Consider the following 21,899-nt stretch of genomic DNA (forward strand, 5'->3'; position numbering starts at 1 on the left):
GAATCGAATCCTGATCGGACATGTTGGATTTAATCGGATCCTAAATAGAATCGTAATCGAATCGTACAAAGAATCGTATCGTGTAGATGGGGCTCAAGTCTAAACTGAAAACCTACTTCTTCAGTCTGGCATTCATGAACATCTGACTATCTCCTCTGTAACACAACCCAGCCTGCAACCTTGTATTAATCTGAGACACAACTATGCGCTTTGAGTCCTATGGGAGAAAAGCGCTTTACAAATGTTATTGTAATATTTTATTCAATAAGGGACTCATTGGAGCAGCCAGAGATCTCCATTGCTGGGAGTAGCAGTACACTACAGTCAATAGACTATTAAAAACATAAGAAATAATTTAATTTGCTTCCCCCTAAAGCAAAATTGGCCCTAGATTACCATGGACATATGACTATGGTAGGGACTAGATTCCGAGCTCCTCCGAGAGACAGACAGTGACATATCTTTATATATCTTGTACAGCGCTGCGGAAGATATCAGCGCTATATAAAAACGTAATAATAATTATAAGGGTCAGGACATTAGCAGTGGCTGCTGCCAGTTCTCTCTTGTGATGCAAGCCTGTGTCCTTTCTTGTTTGTAAAACATCTGCAAACGTGGGCTGTTGCACCCAAAAGCTGACTTCTGGAAAAATACAGATCTGTGCCACAATTTGGATTTCACTTGGCTGCATTTTATGCGCACACCTGGGAACGTGCCTACATCTTGACACTTGCATTGATACCGTGGCCATTAACAACAAGAAAAAGATCAAATTAAATAATCAAACTGAACAATCTGTTAAATAGCCTTAATCAGCACAAACTGATTGAAGTAATTTTGAGTCAAGACATCTGACCAGATTTTTTATTGATTAGTTATGCCTGAAAGATTATGTTGAATCTGTGATGACTGATGGAGTAGTTGTGTCAGTTTAATAGAACTTCAAATGGATCAATTCATGTATGCTCATCATTAATCATTGAATTGATCCCCTTATTAATTAGTTGTGCAGTTGTGTCTGCTGTGTTTCCACTTTGTAAATACAGGTTGGTAATAATAATCGCAAACTAGCAAGTGATTTAACACTACAATCTTTTGAAAACTAAAGGTGGCCACACACGATGCAATAAAATGATCCGATTTTACGTTAATTCGATAAAACCGATCGGATCTAAATCGAAAGCTTTTTTGCATTCGACTGAAAAATCCAATCGGATTTCCCGTTTTCTTTGATTTTAATCGAACCGGAATGCCAGATATTTTTCTTCAATCTTTCTAAAGATTGTATGGTGTGTGTTGGATTGTCAATTTACTAAGATGCATACCCTAGCAATTTTGTCAGTTTCCAATCATTTTTATCATAATTGGGGAAAAATTTAACATATGTGTGTGGTACATTGGTCATATTTTTGAAATGTTACAATCAGTCAGAAAAATGTATTGCAATTCTTAAATTGAACAGATATTTAAAAACTTGTATGGTGTGTGGCTACCTTAAGAACTAAAAAGGGTTTTCTTACCATCGTCATTGAACATCATTTGGTACAGTTTACGTCAATGTACTTTCAGTAAATTGGTGTCATTTGTTATTAGTGATGTTATTTTTAACCTCGCTTTTTACTATTAATTTATTTTATATTATTTACCCTTTTAAAAAAAAACATAAATAATTTATGTTAAACTAAAGAAAGTTTGTCAATATAGAATATTTATCATTGGTAATTATTTGCCCTGGCCCCCATAAATAATATTTGTGTTAATGTCCTAATTCACAGCTCATGAGGTATGACTGGTTCTTCTGTATATGACAGATACAAGTATTTCTTTGTAAGAATGAAAAAAAAGAATCCTGTTGTTGATCACAAAGGATCACTTCCAATTGATTATTTCCAGTTCAATAAATAATATTTTAGAATCGTTCCTCAAAATTGTACCTTTAGTGGGCACCTTTAATTGTCATAATGACAACCATTGTATCTAATTAACTGAATGGTTACAATATTCGGCTTATTTACTGACAAAAAATAGGAATAGTGCTTTCACACTAAGTAGAGCCTCCTTAAAGGCAACCTAAACTGAGCATATATATATTAATAATAAAAGTATCCCCATAAACCTTATTAACCTCTCTGCGACTGCCTAACACAGATTGGCGGCCACAGAGCGGCTCTGTTGTTCCTAGATGATGGCGTCATCTCACGAGGAGTGTGATTTGATTGAAACTCGCACGAGCACAATCTCCAGTCATTGTAAACAGCGGGCACCAGCAATCAGCCTGCCAGCGGCTGATCAGCGCTGGCAAGCTGTTTTATTTATTTACACAAATGTATTTATATAGCGCAGACATCTACGCAGCGCCGCACAGAATATAGTTTTGTCACTTAACTGTCCCTCGGAGGGGCTCACAATCTAATCCCTGACATAGCCATATGTCTATATATGTGTAGTGTGAATATCGTAGTGTAGGGCCATTGTAGGAGGAGGGCATAAAAGGGAGGGGAAAAAATATATAATTTTTTTTTTACAAAAATGTTTTTTTTTTTTTTTTTTTATGAATTTAAAAAAAACCTAAACATTGCAGCAGCAATCACAGACGCACAGCACCAAAAGAAAGCTCTGTTAGTGGGAAGAAAAGGAGATAAAATTCATTTGGGTGTTAAGTTGTATGACCGAGCGATAAATCGGTAAAGTTGTGAAGTGCCAAGTTGTAAAAAATGGCCTGGTCACTAGTGGAGTATAAACCTCTGGTCCTGAAGTGGTTAATAGTGCTTGTGTTCTTGCATATTTTCGCTGCTCAGCTGATGCCCATTCCCCTGTAAAGGCAGAGTTTTGTTTTCAAAAAGAACTCCCAAAATGCAGTTTCCGCTACTACTTCCGGGCCATTCGGCACCTGCGCTCATGCACTATCATAGTCTGTTACAGTGTACAGAGGCAAGTAAAGCGCTGTCGGAGCGGGTGCATGAGCCTGTGAGAATGCGCAGTTACTGCTGTTAGTGGCAGGTTGAGTTTCTCAGTTCCCATCATGCAGTCCACTGTTTGCTGAGGGATGAAACTGCAACCAGCCACCACACTAATTTGCAGATTTCGATATACGCATGTGACTGTGGTATGCATGCAGGAGAAGCTGTGTTGCGCGGCCAAGTGCTAGGACTATGAGAGGAGGGAGGGTTAGCGTCATTACTGCTTCCGTGTCACGCGAAGACTGAGTTGAGTCACCCACTAGAATAGGATGATTTATAGGGCACAGGGCCAGATTAGAAAAGGGCAGACACTGTGGTAAGTGTCTGCTGTATAAGCACAACACAGCCACAGCATTTGTTTTACATAGAGTGTTCGGTTAAGTATCCCTTTGGAGGCTGGGTTCACACGTCGGGTTTCAGTGCCATGGGTGACTGAATACCCAAGCAGCTCGGAGTGACGCAAAACCTCTAGGAAAATATAGGGGATCAAAAGAGACTGAAAATCCTTCCTGCTAAAAAAGCAATGCCTTGGATGGTAACATCTCTACAGTGCTTAAGGTAGCCACTAACCATAGAATTTGCTAAACAATCGTTTGCAAACGATTCTTGGTATGAATGATCAGAAATGATCGTTTGGGACTACTAATGGACAAAAATCTCCTAACCAATCCGATCGGATTGATTATATTTCCACCCATTAGTGGTCCCAAATCATAATTTCCAATTGTTCATAAACAATTGTATTCTGCAAATTGTATCATTAGTGGTCACCTTAATGGGCAGTAATTTTATGTCAGACCATCAACAAATTTCAGTATAAACAAGATTCAGCAAGGTACAATAAAGGTGGGGGCAACCTTACCATACTATATTCATGCATAGCATAGTGCTGATCTTGTCTGCGTCATTTACATTATTCTAGCTGCACATCTCTTTCATGGCAGTAGATTCTCTGGGCCTGATTAACTATTATCACAATAAGCAATGATCGAGTTTGTGTTGGCTCCACCCACCGTGCTACACAGGGAGTTTACTGTGTGATTTTTGGCCATGACTTTGCTCTTGGCAATGGCTACAGTGATCACCAGCTAATAGTTTTTTTCTACATGCAGAAGCATGCAGGGCTGTTTTATAAACATTTTCCCTAATCAAAAATGTTAGAGAATGTCTATAAAGCATTTCTGCAAGCTAAATTAAGTATGGTATTAAGGTCCATTAATACTTTTAAATTAATAGAGCCTAATGCTAGGTATACACCATTCAATTTCCCAGCAGATTGACTGGTCAAACTGATTATTTCCAACATGTCTGAACATCTCCCAATCGATAATGCGATTTATTTTCTAATCTTTACTGCATAAAATCGATCCAGGAGCTGATCGATATGGTGGTAATAATCGTTTTAAGCTGTTGATCTTCCAGGACATTGAATGGTGTACCTACAATTAGAACCACCCTAATTTACTATGCAGGTCAGGTTGTCAATACACATGGCTTACAGAATTGTGGACGGGGCAGGGGGAGCTTACAAAAGAGCCAGCACAGCTTTTTAAGAGCAACCCTTTTCCCAGTGTTCCATAAGGCGCCACCATAGGCTGCATGTGAATTCCAGCTATGGCGACGCTCAGTAATTTGGGTGCCGTCGGAAGACTGAGTCCAAATTATGATAACAACAGCATAATTTGGTCGCCAGCAATAGCTGGCAGCCGAATTAAGTCTTATTCCTGAGTCCACGGCAGCCAGGAGGGGAAATAGTGATATACACTGAAGGAGCAGGGGGAGCCATTTTTCGGCTTAACCCTGTGCCCAAATTTCACCTTAATTGCATGTATACCTCCTTCCCCGCCTCAGTTTATTGACTATGTGATGCTGTGGTAGGATGGTGCAGCTGGGTCACATCATTAGTGGTGGCACTCACAGTTATTATCATCTCCTGGACAACCCCCAATCTTAGGAAAGTCCCCACCAATCAACTGCCAGGGTTGTTGGATATACTTTTGCATCCAGTGGCCTTATGGACCAGGCCACAAAGTATATCTACTAATCATGCTCGTCAGGAATGAATAGTTATTTTTAATATTGAATATGACTTTCTTCTTACCTATGATTGAACTGATATCTGAATAATACATTTATTTATTTATTGTGTGTGATATGAATGAGCATTTCCTCTGAATGCATAATGCCAGAATATACATTTTCATCCTTTTTTCATTATTTTGCAGGAGAAGACTTTGCAGTGGTGCAGCAGGAGATTATAATGATGAAAGACTGCAAACATACAAACATTGTGGCGTACTTCGGCAGCTACCTGAGGTAGAGTATTGAAAGTGTCTGTTTAGTATGTGACCGGCATAGCTCTGCAGGTTATACAGTCCTCACTGAAGGGGAAGTAGCTCCCCGGCCACAGTCTAGGCCTATTAGCATCATGGATTAAGGCTTGTGCTCATGGCCATCCTATGTCCATCACTTTTTCTTACAGGTTTGTGAAATGATGGAGAATAAACCTAATGTAGAACACAACCACAATCACGTCTTACCATATGATTAATTCAGTGAATGGTTAGCAAACGTTATTTAACTACTAATATACATTTGCAAGCACAAAATCACTGCAATTCAATTTTTTGTTTTGCAGAATTAAACCTGCGGTTCTCTGTGATTTGTGTATGTAATTTTGTATTGCGTGTGCAAACATATGTCTTTCTTTTCTGCCATATTATGATTAGGTGCTTCCAGGTATGATGGGGTTAGTAAAGGTAACATGGATATGGGGAGGGATAGAAGTTGGGTATCTGGTCCAGAAGAACTTTGGGAAGTATTCAGACACAGAGAAGCCCAGGAGACCACATATGGCAGTATGTTTAGACAGTGTTGTGAAAGTACATAGAAAATTAGATGGAATAGTAACAAACACGGGTTGCAATCATGCAACAACTGACAGTGCGTGTGGCAAACACCTATCCTTACTCGGGTGTGAGGGTACATTCCACCTGGGGGTCGCTCTCTCTGCAAAGATTCATATCGATATCCACACACCTCACTTTCCTTCTTCATTGACTGCATAATGTCATCCACACACCTCACTTTCCTGCTTCATGGAGTGTATTCTGATATCCACACACCTCACTTTCCTGCTTCATGGAGTGTATTCTGATATCCACACACCTCACTCTCCTCCTTCATGGACTGCATACTAACATCCACACACCTCATTCTCCTGCTTCATGGACTACATACTAACATCCACACACCTCACTCTCCTCCTTCATGGACTGCATACTAACATCCACACACCTCACTCTCCTGCTTCATGGACTGCATACTGACATCCACACACCTCACGCTCCTGCTTCATGAACTGCATACTGATAGCCACACACCTCACTTTCCTGCTTCATGGACTGCATACTAACATCCACACACCTCATTCTCCTGATTCATGAACTGCCTACTGATATCCACACACCTCACTCGGTCTTCATGGACTGCATACTAACATCCACACACCTCATTCTCCTGCTTCATGGACTGCATACTGACATCCACACACCTCATTCTCCTGCTTCATGGACTGCATACTGACATCCACACACCTCACTCTCCTGCTTCATGGACTGCATACTAACATCCACATACCTCATTCTCCTGCTTCATGAACTGCATACTGATAGCCACACACCTCACTCTCCTGCTTCATGGAGTGTATTCTGATATCCACACACCTCACTCTCCTGCTTCATGGACTGCATACTAACATCCACACACCTCATTCTCCTGCTTCATGAACTGCCTACTGATATCCACACACCTCACTCGGTCTTCATGGACGGCATACTAACATCCACACACCTCATTCTCCTGCTTCATGGACTGCATACTGACATCCACACACCTCATTCTCCTGCTTCATGGACTGCATACTAACATCCACACACCTCATTCTCCTGCTTCATGGACTGCATACTGATATCCACACACCTCACTCTCCTGCTTCATGGAGTGTATTCTGATATCCACACACCTCACTCTCCTGCTTCATGGGCTGCATACTAACATCCACACACCTCATTCTCCTGCTTCATGGACTGCATACTGATATCCACACACCTCACTCTTCTGCTTCATGGACTGTATTCTGATATCCACACACCTCATTCTCCTGCTTCATGGACTGCATACTAACATCTATACACCTAATTCTCCTGCTTCATGGACTGCATACTAACATCTATACACCTCATTCTCCTGCTTCATGGACTGCATACTGATATCCACACACCTTGCTCGTTCTTCATGGACTGCATACTAACATCCACACACCTCATTCTCCTGCTTCATGGACTGCATACTGATATCCACACACCTCACTCTCCTGCCTCATAGACTGCCTACTGATATCCACACACCTCATTCTCCTACCCCTATTACTTTATAGACTGCAACATATTAACCTCCATACTAACTTCTATGCCATTATGTTCATCACCTAAAGCCATTCTGTGTTAAAGAACAAGTGACACCCATGCTAACCTAGAAATAAAAAACATATATAAGTAAATACTAGTTCTACTTACATAACAGATGTATTGCACCGTCCACACTATGATTCCTGTGAGTTTTATATAGGAAAAGCAGAGAATCCTATTCTAGACAGTTTCCATTTTGGTTACCTTCGAATGAAGCTAATCCTGACATAATTTCCTCCATCCCTCACTCTTTTTTCTCCTCTTGCTAATTGTGTTTTTGTTACCCACCCTCCTCCCAGAGTCTTCAGACACTCCTGCTGAGGTCTGTAATAAATATTTGTTGGTTGCTATCAGCAACAAAAACTACACCTTTGTTTTGCACCATATCACAGAAAGGTCTATACTAGGAAGTTCACTGTCTTATGTCATTAGAAGCAGGCGGAAATAAAGGAAAGAGGCAGAATATATTGTAGATAAAAAGACCCCCCAGCATGCAACTGTTTCGCCAGACGATGGCAATTAAAGGGCCAGTGCTCTCTAGGTATGTGATAACACCAAACCATAACAGCAGAAAAAGTTTTGAAAGCAGGATTAGCATCTTTATCACTTAATACACTCAGACCAGTTGCTGTTGAAATTTGATTTTTATGGTGACAATCCTGCTTTAATATGAATGATGTATAGTGTATATAAAACATTTGGTAAAACTTTGTTTTGCATGTTCATTTCTAATTATAAGAAAACCACGTTCACGTCCCATTCGCTAATAAATTGTTTTCCGGGCTGAGTAAGAGGAGCTAAACAATTATGCAAATCACATGGAGATAGCCACTCCATTGCCTTGGTTGCCAGTTGTTATGGAGAAGCGCAGAGTGAATTCACTTTATGAAAGTAGACAAGCTACACTGCCCCGAGGCTGGCAAGTCACCCTGCTTGTAATATCTGCAGTAGAACCAATTATGTTAACATTCGCAAAGCGTACAGGGAGAGGAGTATGAAAATGGCCCCTTTTGTAAAGATGGCATCAGATGTGTGCTCTACCTTGGCAGCTCAGCAGCCATAATCTCCCCACTTTCCATTAGGTTTCCTCTGTGAAGTCTGCATGGTTTTATTTATTTCACAAATGACATTTATGAGCTTTGTTTCCTAGCTTGAATCTATCCCTGACAGAAAATTCAATTAAATTCTGTCCTTATCGGGTTTCACAAAATCACCAGTGGGACGGCATCATTTGGCAGGGATGCAAACTTTTATATATTCATATTTCCTATAAGACAGTAAAGATTCATTCTGCCACATAAAAAAGACATTGAGCGCGTCAGATGGTGTCTGAGAGAACAGCCATGGCTTCCCCTTAAATTGGCCACAGACAATGATGGACAAATGACTATGGTAGGAATTCGATTGTGAGTCCCTCTGAGGGACAGTTAGTGACGTGACTATGTAGTTCTGCAGACAATATCAGTGCCTTATAAATACTAAATTGTAATAATAGCAACAGCCATTAACACACATTGCTGTGGCTTTAGAACAGTCTTAAGGAAGAACTCCATATCTTTATAATAGCAACCTTTGTATCTTATACATTATCAGCACCGTGATACCTTCGGAAAATTCTTTTATCTTCAGCAGCTGCTGACACACACATGAATAAAAATCAGTCAGACTGAAAGAGGAAAACGCAGACAGCTTATTGTGACCAAGAACCACCTGGAACTTACAAAAGAGCCCTCTGTTAAACAGCAATGCTAAATGTAATTTTGCCTTCTTAAAACAGGAGGTATTTGCAATAATTCAGCTATAAGTGAGTGTGGTTCTCCATGATGCATCGCTACTGAATATGCAAATCATCTCTTTATGCCCCTGAAAGCCAGGCTCACATCCAGAACATCCAGAACTGTTAGTGTACAGTGTAATACATTTTACAGAGCCACACCAATCCAACATACATTCAGCCTGTTTTGGACTTATTGATTCTCATCAGTGCACGGTATGGATTGATATGACTCTATGAGATAGGGCTTGGACCAGTACTAAGGAACAGGAATGCTCAAATAACGACTTCGGATAAAATCCGAATAGGTGTTACTCAGATTTCATCCAGTTAATTAAAACACCTGTGTGTGTGTGTGTGTGCGTGTGTGTGCGTGTGTGCGTGTGTGCGTGTGTGTGTGTGTGTGTGTGTGTGTGTGTGTGTGTGGGGGGGGGGGGGGTTTAATCTTCCCCAACTGCGTCTTCTTGGATCCGTCCCCCGGCGCCTCCCACTATGAGTTCCAAGCAGCGGTCACGTGACTATACACTTCCTCGTTCAATACGGAAGGAGGATGTGTTTGTAATCACGTGACCATCGCTTGAAACGCATCGTGGGAGGCACCGAAGGACGGATCTAAGAAGACGCCAATGAGTAAGATTAACCCCCCTCGCCCACCCGCACAGGTGTTTTAATTAACTGGATGAAATTCGAATAACACCTATTCGGATTTCACCTTAAGTCGTAATTTGAGCATTCTACCCAGACAGCTTATACTTGGGAGTAATGCATTGTGGGAAACTACAGATGCTTACTTAGAGCTGAATTATTGTAAATACCTTTTGCTTTAAAGAGAATCTGTATTGTTAAAATCGCACAAAAGTAAACATACCAGTGCGTTAGGGGACATCTCCTATTACCCTCTGTCACAATTTCACCGCTCCCCGCCGCATTAAAAGTGGTTAAAAACAGTTTTAAAAAGTTTGTTTATAAACAAACAAAATGGCCACCAAAACAGGAAGTAGGTTGATGTACAGTATGTCCACACATAGAAAATACATCCATACACAAGCAGGCTGTATACAGCCTTCCTTTTGAATCTCAAGAGATCATTTGTGTGTTTCTTTCCCCCCTGAGGGGGGAGTGCATAGCAGAACCACAACACTGAAGAACTTGGCAGCCTTCCAGACACAGGCTGACAAGTCTGACAAGGGAAAGATACATTGATTTATTACAGAGACTGTGATAGTACAAAGTGCTGCAGTAAGCCAGAACACATTAGAATAGCTTTTGGAACTTGTAGGATGATAAAAAACAGGATGCAATTTTTGTTACGGAGTCTCTTTAAGAAGGAAAAATGACATTCAGACTTAATGACAGAGGTGGCAGGCTGACCTTGGTTAGGTTAACCTGTTGCTTAGTGTATCCGACAAAGCAAGTCACACTCATGAATTGTGTTGCTGAAATGAGTCAGAGACAGGTGGATTGTTGCTCACACTACAGAACTATTTTTTTCCTTAAATTTACAAAAACATTGCTATTAAAGTACATTATGTATTCAATTCTCAAATGGTAGGAGTTGTTTGAAGTTGACAGCTTTTCTCCCTCTGGTCCACATGGAAATCACTTTATAGCAAACCTGATGCAATCCCCAATGACAGAAAAAGAACAGGTGATGAAAGTGACATAATCATATTAAAGAGCTTTACTAAAGTAAAAACTCCACAGAGCATCCTTAGTGGTAAAATCCTAAAATAATAAAACGCATGAAATATCACATGAATCAATAGCAAATCTGTCTTTTAACTAACAGCTCAGCGAATACAACATTGAGGCTGGGTTCACACAAATGGTGTTCTAATCCTGTCCTGTCCTGTTAGTTTTGAACAGTTTGCATCAGTTTTCTATGGCTGGGTTCACACAAAAAGGTGTGCAGTTTCTTTCCTTTTCTGTCCTGTCAGTTTTCTATGGCAAGCTAGGTTCATACATAAAAAGTGTATACAAGGAAGATGAAATCCGCACACCCGCAGATAAAGTCCAAGGGTTTTTATTGATTCAATTCCAACTCACAAGACAGTAAAATGGCTGACATGTTTCGGATCTTATCCTTACTCATAGCTATAAGTAAGCATAAGATCCGAAACATGTCAGCCATTTTACTGTCTTGTGAGTTGGAATTGAATCAATAAAAACCCTTGGACTTTATCTGCGGGTGTGCGGATTTCATCTTCCTTGTATCCTGGTCTGCCGTTTGGTTTCCAGCACCCTGCATATGGTAATAGAGGTAGAGCGGTCTTTCCTACTAAATAAAAAGTGTATAGTTCCATTGCTGTCAGGTAAAACCAATGAAAAATTGATGCAAAACTGACAGGACAGGACAGGACTGGAACGGAAATGTACAGATTTATATAGGAAGCCAGCCTGAGATAAACACATATGCAAATTAGCAAGTGTACCAGGAATTTATAATTCTTGCCCTGCAGAGGATTTGTGCATTGATCCCCATGTCTAAGGGCTCGTTTCCACTATAGCGAATCCGCATGCGTTGTCCGCATGTGGATTCGCACAGCCAATACAAGTGGATGGGCCTGTTTCCACCTGTGCGTTGTGCGGAGCGTTTTTGTGTGCGGGGAAAATCTGCACGGCAGACCCCTCAGAATTCGCCTGCGTGTGGAATGCAGGCGAATCGCACACAATGTATTTAATAGGGAAATCGCATGCGTTTTCCCCATGCGTTTTTGCCGCGATTTCGCATAGGTACCCATGTTAATTCACACAGGCAGTGACATGGTTAAAATCGCATACTTACTACCCTATGCGAAATCGCATGCGAAATCGCGGCAAAAAACGCATGCGGAGTCGCACCCGCATGCGATTTTGCCTGCGGTGATTCGCCGGCGATTCCGGCGAATAGTGGAAACGAGCCCTAAATGTTCTGCTGTTCTCAGGATTGTGATATCTCAGAGCAAGTTAGGGGAGCGGAGTACTCCTAAATATGCAAATCATTTCTATTACAGATTTTCTTTAAAATCGTTTAAAAATGGAGGATGGAAAGGCAAACTAACTTCCTCCTAGGGGAAAAAAAACTTGATGGTGAGGTGTAAGAACTTTCATTGGTCCAAATGACTATAACTCTCATAGATCACAATCGCAAAAGCACAGAAATACAGGCAACCATGCATTGCGATTCCACAGTGAATTAAAACGCATGAATGGAATCATCAGAAAGTGCAGCCTATACACTTTCTGGTGTCCCTGTGGATTGCATTGCCCCGCTTAAATGAAAATGCGTCCGTAACTGCGCAGGAAACAAGGCCTAGGCAGGGAATGGTACAATTACACCTGCGCAGAGTGCTTCCAGCGATGGGGGCTTGCGTGCGGCCAGGATGCGCATGCACAGTGCACCCTGACTGGTGCGACGGGGGCCCTAATACAGGGAGAGATTGCAGACGAACGGAGTGGCCGGCGAGGGAGGTGACGGTGGTCATGGGGCTAGAGGAAGCCCCAGGTAAGTATTCATTATTTTACTTGCTTCGTCTCAGGTCCTCTTTAACAGAGGCAACTGTTATTTTAACAAAAAGAAAAGATGCTGGGTCTCCCCCAGCATCTTTACTTTTTGTTGAAGTTACGCTGTGGTGGATGAGGGGATAAGCTGGTCGACTCCCTGGTGGATCAAGGTTTGGGTAGTAGTGTTGGGATTTCTCTATTTCGTTTGCAACTGTTATTTTAGGAAGGTAAGTGTTCATTGTATACAGAGTTTGAGTGGATTCATATCACTGTTACTACCTGTTTATGGTCACTTACTGTTTACTCGTGTTTATTGAAAAATAAATTCAAGATAAAAAGCCAGCATTCCCAAATACAATACAGTTGACCAAAATGATTAGTGTTAACTATATAAATGGTCCATATACTAAGAAAAGAAGAGGTGATAAAGGAATTGTGCATGTAAAAAAATAGTGTCTCTTTCTATTCACATAATAAATGGTCTTGTTTTTTCACTAATTTATTCTTAGACGAGATAAACTTTGGATTTGCATGGAGTTCTGTGGCGGAGGCTCTTTACAAGACATATATCATGGTAAGAAGACTGGTAAACATTAAGAGCAAATTGCAATCAAATTGTTTTGGACCGGTTGATAAACAGTAATTTGTACAAGTATTAAAGCACACCTGAACTGAGAGGGATATGGAGGCTGCCGTATTTCTTTCCTTTTAAACAGCGATGTGGAGTAAGAGCAATTTTGGGTACCCGGAGTCGGAGTGGGTGGTTTCATAAACTGAGGATTTGGAGCTGGAGTCAGAAGATCTTTGTACCCACTCCATAGCCCCGCAAGGCCTGTGGAGTCTGAGCAATTTTGGGTACCTGGAATCAGAGTCTGTGGTTTCAGAAACTGAGGAATCTTAGTTGGAGTCGTATGATTTTTGTACCGACTCCACAGCCCTGCTTTTAAACAACACCAGTTGCCTGGCTGCCCGCTGATCCTCTGACTCTAATAATTTCATCCATGGACCCTCAAAAAGCATGCAGATAGATGTTTTTGACTGATTAGCTGCATGCTTGTTTCAAGTGTGTGATACAGATACTACTGCAGCCAAAAAGATCAGTAGCACTTCCAGGCAACTGGTATTGTTTAAAAGAAAATAAATATGGCAGCCTCCATATACAGTGGCTTGCAAAAGTATTCGGCCCTCTTGAAGTTTTCCACAATTTGTCACATTACTGCCACAAACATGATTCAATTTTACTGGAATTCCACGTGAAAGACCAATACAAAGTGGTGTACATGTGAGAAGTGGAACGGAAATCATACATCATTCCAAACATTTTTTACAAATAAATAACTGCAAAGTGGTGTGTGCCTAATTATTCGGCCCCCTGATTACTTTGTAGAACCACCTTTTGCGGCAATTACAGCTGCCAGTCTTTTAAGGTATGTCTCTACCAGCTTTGCACATCTAGAGACTGAAATCCTTGCCCATTCTTCTTTGCAAAACAGCTCCAGCTCAGTCAGATTAGATGGACAGCGTTTGTGAACAGCAGTTTTCAGATCTTGCCACCGATTCTCGATTGGATTTAGATCTGGACTTTGACTAGGCCATTCTAACACATGGATATGTTTTGTTTTAAACCATTCCATTGTTGCCCTGACTTTATGTTTAGAGTTGTTGTCCTGCTGGAAGGTGAACCTCCGCCCCAGTCTCAAGTTTTTTGCAGACTCCAAGAGGTTTTCTTCCAAGTTTGCCCTGTATTTGGCTCCATCCATCTTCCCATCAACTCTGACCAGCTTCCCTGTCCCTGCTGAAGAGAAGCACCCCCAGAGAATGATGCTGCCACCACCATATTTGACAGTGGGGATGGTGTGTTCAGAGTGATGTGCAGTGTTAGTTTTCTGCCACACATAGCGTTTTGGATTTTTGCCAAAAAGTTCCATTTTGGTCTCATCTGACCAGAGCACATTCTTCCACATGTTTTCTGTGTCCCCCACATGGCTTGCGGCAAACTATCTTATGCTTTTCTGTTAACAATGGCTTTCTTCTTGCCACTCTTCCATAAAGGCCAACTTTGTGCAGTGCACGACTAATAGTTGTCCTATGGACAGATTCCCCCACCTGAGCTGTAGATCTCTGCAGCTCGTCCAGAGTCACCATGGGCCTCTTGACTGCATTTCTGATCAGCGCTCTCCTTGTTCGGCCTGTGAGTTTAGGTGGATGGCCTTGTCTTGGTAGGTTTGCAGTTGTGCCATACTCCTTCCATTTCTGAATGATCGCTTGAACAGTGCTCCACGGGATGTTCAAGGCTTTGGAAATCTTTTTGTAGCCTAAGCCTGCTTTAAATTTCTCAATAACTGTATCCCTGACCTGTCTGGTGTGTTCTTTGGACTTTATGGTGTTGTTGCTCCCAATATTCTCTTAGACAACCTCTGAGGCCGTCACAGAGCAGCTGTATTTGTACTGACATTAGATTACACATAGGTGCACTCTATTCAGTCATTAGCACTCATCAGGCAATGTCTATGGGCAACTGACTGCACGCAGACCAAAGGGGGCCGAATAATTACGCACACTCCACTTTGCAGTTATTGATTTGTAAAAAATGTTTGGAATTATGTATGATTTTCGTTCCACTTCTCACATGTACACCACTTTGTATTGGTCTTTCACGTGAAATTCTAATAAAATTGATTCATGTTTGTGGCAGTAATGTGACAAAATGTGGAAAACTTCAAGGGGGCCGAATACTTTTGCAAGCCACTGTACCTCTCACTTAAGATGTCCTTTAAATGTTGTTGTTTTTTTACCTCTGTTCTTGTATTGTATTTGTGCCTTTCTGCAGTGGATATTATGCCTTCTTAGGGCTTGATTAACAAAGCTGTGCAAACTGTTTAGCATGGGCGTGCTAAACAGTTAGCACGTGAAGTGCCGTTCGCGTACTTTTGCGCGCGCAAAGTGCAGCGATTCGCGCGATCGCGGACATTTGCGCGCACAAAAGTCCACGATTGACACTTCACGTGCTAACTGTTTAGCACACCCGTGCTAAACAGTTAGCACCGCTTTGTGAATCAAGCCCTTAGTCTTACAGTGGGCCCTAAAACTCGACAACCACATCTTAAAGCGGATCCAAGATGAAAAACTAACTATAACAAGTATCTTGTCTATATATCTTATCTAAAGTTTAGATCTATCTAGCTGCAAATGCTATCTAGCTGCAAACAGCTTCAACATTTTATGATTATTTATTCCTGTGATACAATGAGGGCAGCCATGTTTTGTTTGTCATATTGTCACAGGCTGAGGGCTGGAGATGCTATCAGCTTGCCTCTGTGTAAATTCAGTCCCCTCTCCTCCTCCCTCCTCCCCTCTGTCTTTGAAATCTCTGGCTAGTAACCTCCTCCTCCTCCTGCCCAGACTGAGCTCCCATAAGCCCTTGCTACAGTGCCAGGGCACTGTGAAAAGCTGTGGGCAAGGCTTGTTTAGTTTATAGGGAATTAGAATGTTAAAACAAAAAAAGTATTTGGCTTGAGGAATGCCCTATAAACTATATGAAAGGAACACAATTATGCAATGAGTAAAAGTTTATCTTGGATCCACTTTAAGTACTTGCTTGCATTTGAAAAAAATGTTTTGTTTTTTTTTCACATTTACAACGCATACTTTAATTAGCTGAGCTCTGCATGCTGTGCTTTCACATACTGTCAATTATTGTCCTGATAGAAAGTAACTGTTCTTTATTTTTATTTTCCACTTGACAGTCACGGGGCCCCTGTCGGAGCAGCAGATTGCCTATGTTTCCCGGGAAACGCTGCAGGTACGATGCCTGTCACTGGTGTTTTGTGAGTCAGAAGTAACCTTGAGAGGTTTGCTTTCCTATGAACTCAGTCCAGAGTACATGGTGTTTAAGAGCAATTTACGAACAGCAAATTGTACCCTGTCAGTGAGTGATCAGACAGCGCAACCCGCCATAACAGCCAACTGCTAACCTCATGCGCTGTGCGGTCTCTGCACTTACCTTTAATAGATCATTTAAAAACACTTTCAAAGTTTTAGTGCTTCTTATTTATCCAATGCTCATTGCTAACCATTTAGGCAACGGTTGCAGAAATATCAAGTATGGGTTTTTGGAGAGGTGATTGTTGGTTTACTTTTATAAGCGAAACATATAACAAAAAAAACACATTCCATGAACATAGGTAATGTAATGGTACAACAATCTTTAAAGTGTACATGAGGTGACATGATGAGATAAATGTGTATGTACAGTGGAAAACATTTCCACTGTTTCTTTTTTCTTTTCTTTTACTGCCTGAAAGAGTTAACCTTCAATACTGCTAGTGACAGTTTCTCTTATGTTGGACCCTTGCCGGATTGTAGCATAACCCTCGCTGATAAGAAATTACACCCATAAAACATTTTTCTGCCAGAGAATAACTGGAACAGGGGATAGAGAAAAAAGTTCAATAGTTCATATATTTTAGCTCTGGGACCTTTGAGACACTGCCATTGAACAGGAGCAATCTGCTTTGTAAATGTTTAAATAAACAAAATGAAACCTTGGGATATCTAAAAAAAAGGGGGGGGGGGATAGGAGGATATACCTTATATACTCGCAAATAAGCCTCTTTTTTTTGCACACAAAAAATTGCTAAAAAGTTACCCTCTCGGCTTATATGCGAGTCAGTGGAGCAGAAGGGATGTTGGAGCAGGTTACTGGCAGAGGAGCGTAAGGATTGTGCACTAGTGATCCTGTTCTTGCCAGCTTGCTCCCTGCTGTGTCCTTTCCCCCCATCCCCTGCAACATGGTGTGCAGAGTGCGCTGCTCAAGACTACCTGTGTCTCCGGGCTTGTGGAGCATGCCAGCAACATGTCAGCAGTGCAATGATTGGGGATTCCTACTGTGTAGCAATCGCTGTGTCTCATATCTATGGTGCCATCTAGTGGTGTCTTGAGACACTGCTGTAACATCCTTGTGGCACATTTTTGGCTATGGGGAGTGTCCTAACTTGTACTGGGGGCACATCTGGCTACTGTGGAGGGGGATATACTGGGGAGGGGGCTTATACATGAGTCAATCACTTTTTCCTGGTTTCTGAGGGACAAGTGGATACTTCGGCTTATATGCGGGTCAGCTTATATGCAAGTATATACGGTATACAGTTATTTATCTCACTTAACATTACATTGTGTTGGCCTCTGCCTTCCTAAAATGTAAAAAGTGTTGTAAATTTTTAAGGTGGGCATATACCCAGGAGTTCAAATTTACATGCATAATCTATTTACTTTTATACTTTTTACTTTTAATTGCTAAATAATACAACTAAAAAACATCCTGGGTAGGCTTCTATGTGTGTATTTAAAAAAATCCAAACCTCTCGGCTCACTTTTTCTGAGTTATTTATTACGTCCTTGCTCATAGCATCATCGCTTTCAAAGCTGAAAGACTTATTTAGGGCTGTCCCATTCTCAGGAATCCTCTGCCCGTTAGCTTTGCCCCCACCTTTGATAGGTTTGCTTAGGGCTCTTTCACACTATAGGCAGCGGTAAAAGGCCAAAACGCTGCGTTTTGGCTGCAGGCGTTTTGAAAGCGTTTTAACGCCAACGCATTACTATTAATTGTAATGAGAAACGTCAGCCCTAAAAAAGCTCCTGGGAGCTTCAAATCACAACGCTCCAAAACGCAGCGTCAAGTGTGAAAGGTAAAATGAAAGTCTATGGACTTTCATTTTACCTTGGAAAACACCAACTATGGCCGAAAACGCCGAAAAAACCCTCTAGTGTGAAAGGGCCCTTAGGGCCTCAAAGTATTTTCTTACCACTGTTACCAGTCTATCTACTTTCATCTCTACCGTAATCCATTTTCTACCCAATATTTCTTATCATGTCTAGTGGCTTTCACCTCCTTTAAATTTTGTCCCACCTCGTAGAATGTAAGCTCTTTTGTGCATGGTACTTCTCGCCTCCTGTGGTGTTTCAATTTTTCTCAACCTTGTAAATTCACACAACTGCCATATTTAATGTACTGCTGTCCATAATATATATGTATTTTATAAAGCACTAGTGACCTTAGCCCGTTTAAAAACGGGCTAGGTCTGTCACTAATCCGCCTGCGCGTGCACGCCAAACACCCGCGCATGTCGTGCGCCCGCACACCGCGCGCACACACACGCTGGCCCCGCCCCCCTCCAGCTCTCCTGTGTCTCTGCGTCCCTCCCTGCACATGCGCACAACAAAAACACACACACACACACAGGGATGCAGAGACATTCGGGTTTTATTATAGAGGATGAGTAAAATTAACATTAGCCTTCCGGTAAAGACTATGCTAGGGGATATACAGATTAAACGGGGTACCTCTGGTGAAATTTTAGCTGTATAAGTCAGGAGGTTGACTTGGCCTAGGGTGCTCTCGCCCCTCTCCCTACTGTAATATGGCTCTGGCTGATGCCATGGGGATCATGGGAATGAAATATAGGTACCTCTACGTTACTGACTGTAATATGAACCATGCAGACCCTCAATGAGGGGAGGAAGGAAGGGGTTAATTATTTTTATGTCAGTAGTGGAGATTTTTATGAAGGTCCCATCACTGTAATACCAATAATAGCCATCAAGAAAGAAGCACATTCAAGTAATGTGGAGTTAAACCAGCATACAGTTTTAACTGTCCTTTGCATAATCATTAACTTCCTCCCTTGAACTTTTCTTCATCTTGCAGTGGTAAAAGCTGAAATCACAATGGCTCTAATGGGATTCCTTGCCCATGATCTTCACAAGTTAGTCTGTAATGTTGAAATGGAAAGGTATACAGCTTTCACAAGTTGCTACATATTAAAACTGAAGAGTTATTTGGAAAAATAACCACCCCGTTTTCTGTGAGACATCTAGTAAAGATCTAGTTCAACCTGTTGTCTTCAGAAATCCTATAATTACCTGAATGAGGTTCGCCTGTCTGCAGCACACCTGTCCATAGAAAGTCCGTAAACTGTACAAAAAAATAGTATTGTGACTGCCAAGACTTTTAGATCAAAGTGCAGGATAAGTTTCTGATCAGGGTTGGAGACAAACTTGCACACTTTGAACATCTCTGCAACAACTTAAAGAGACTCTGTAATAAAAAAAAAGTCCCCTGGGGTACTTACCTCGGGAGGGGAAAGCCTCAGGGTCCCAATAAAGCTTCCCCCTCCCCTGTAGCTGCAGGCAATCCAGGGCTGGCTCCCCGTAAGCGTTCCGCAATCCTGGCTCAACAAGCCTGACAAGGCTTGATATAGTGACCTTCCCTGGCTTCAGCGGGGGAGCTGTTGCGGCTCTCAGCATGGAGATAGGCGGAAATAGCCAATCTCTGTCGGGTCTGCTCTACTACGCAGGCGACTTGCGCCTGTGCAGTAGAGAGGACAGACAGCGATCGGCTATTTCCGCCTATCTCCGAATGGAGAGCCGATACTGTGCCTGCGTTGTAGCCGGGAAGGTAAACATTTACATCCTCGCTGTTCGGAGGGGCACAGCGAGACCGCCGTGGGACACAGGAGGACGGAGGAAGCCTTAGTAGGATCCGGAGGCTTCCCCCACCCGAGGCGAGTACCCCCCAGGAGAACTTTTTTAGTTACCTGTTCTTACTCCATCTAATGCTGGGAATATACAATGAGATTTTTCAGCAGATTTACTGTCCGATCGATTTTTCGATCGTTTTTCTTATCAATTTCCATTCACTTTTATGAGAAATTGATCTGAAAAACGATTGGAAATAAGATTGGACCTGTTGGAAATTATCTGTCGAACCATCTATCTGCCAAAAAATCTCTGTGTATACCCAGCATAAGTTTCTCTGGATGTTTACATCACTAATCATGTATACAGCTACTTCTGTCCTATCTCCTCCACGTTTTGTATCTGCCCTGTCTCTTTTTGGAGCGAGAGCTCTCTTAATCCCTTTACCCTCGTATGTCCTTGCATTATACAGCTCTGTTGGAGATGTTGGCAAAAGACAGTACTAATAAAATTGTCTTGTCCTTGTATCATATCACTTGAGTATTTTCTGGCATCACTGACACTTTAAGCTACTGCCATTCAGTGAGAAATGTCATCGTTAAATCCCAGCATGGCTGTGTTTCTTATCTACGATGTGTTCCCTTGTTTGCATTTAGAGCTTGTAGTTTTAGCTTTTTGAATGTGAAGCAATATTGCAAGTTTTTCCTGGGATCAGTACTGGCTTTTGGAGCCAATAAGGGCATTGCCTTACTTATTATAAAAGGACCCACTATCACAAAAATGAAAATGTTTAAATATCTCAGTACATATATAAAAGACATAATTATAATAATTTTCCCCAGAGTAAAATACACTATAAATTACACTTTGTTGTCATGTTGTCATTTACAGCTTTTACAGTAGGTAGTAATTTGCAGACAGCTCTGACAGGTTTGGTTGTGGGGGGCAGGGGCTGGGCTAGGATTTGTGTCTGGATCTGGTAAGGATCTGTACAAAGATACCGGCCAGCCTCCCTACCCACACACTATTCTGGCAGTTGTACTGCTGTTCTGTAAAGCCTGGTTCACACATAAATCAGGTTCAGTCCACTACTGTCCTGTCAGTTATGCATCAGTTTTACCTGACTACATCGGAAATGGACACTTTTTAAGTGTGAACACACCCATAGAAACACATACAAAACTGATACTAAACTGCAAGGACTGGACTGGACCGGAAATGTAAATGTTTTATCAGGGCTGTGACGTTGGTACAAAAATCATCCGACTTCTCCGTTTATGAAACCTCTGACTCCAGGTACCCAAAATTGCTCCGACTCCTCGACCCTGACTCCTTAGTCTAATTTTTACAAAGGCTATGGATTCGGTTAAAAAAACACCTGACTCCGACTCAGGTACCCAAAATTACTCAGACTCCTTGACAGCCCTGCTTTTTATGTGTGAATACACCCATAGAAACACATAAAAAAACTGACAGGACCGGATCGAAAATGTACTGATTTATGTGTAAACACATCCATAGAAACACATACAAAACTGACAAGACGGGGCCGGATCCAAAATGTACTGATTTACTGTATGTGTAAACACATTATTATTATTCTTATTATTGATTTATAAAGCGCCAACATATTCCGTGGCGCTGTACAAAGTAAGAAACAAACATGGGGTACATAATAATACAGACAATGGTGTACACCAATATACAAGATACATAATTAGTGACAAAATACAAAAA

At 41.6% G+C, this 21,899-nt stretch overlaps 1 protein-coding gene across 6 annotated transcripts in view; it reads left to right on the forward strand.

Moving 5' to 3' along the window:
• The window catches only part of MAP4K3 (mitogen-activated protein kinase kinase kinase kinase 3), a 391,382-nt gene that overhangs the window by 182,849 nt on the left and 186,634 nt on the right, over nt 1-21,899 (forward strand). For all 6 annotated transcript variants that reach the window (XM_068232153.1, XM_068232154.1, XM_068232156.1 and 3 more), the window contains 3 exons: nt 5,186-5,276; nt 13,196-13,260; nt 16,433-16,488. In XM_068232153.1, coding sequence (XP_068088254.1) covers nt 5,186-5,276; nt 13,196-13,260; nt 16,433-16,488 — 212 coding nt within the window. The remainder of the gene's footprint in view (nt 1-5,185; nt 5,277-13,195; nt 13,261-16,432; nt 16,489-21,899) is intronic.

The sequence above is a fragment of the Hyperolius riggenbachi genome, chromosome 4 (assembly GCF_040937935.1).
Source record: "Hyperolius riggenbachi isolate aHypRig1 chromosome 4, aHypRig1.pri, whole genome shotgun sequence".
NCBI classification, from domain to species: domain Eukaryota; kingdom Metazoa; phylum Chordata; class Amphibia; order Anura; family Hyperoliidae; genus Hyperolius; species Hyperolius riggenbachi.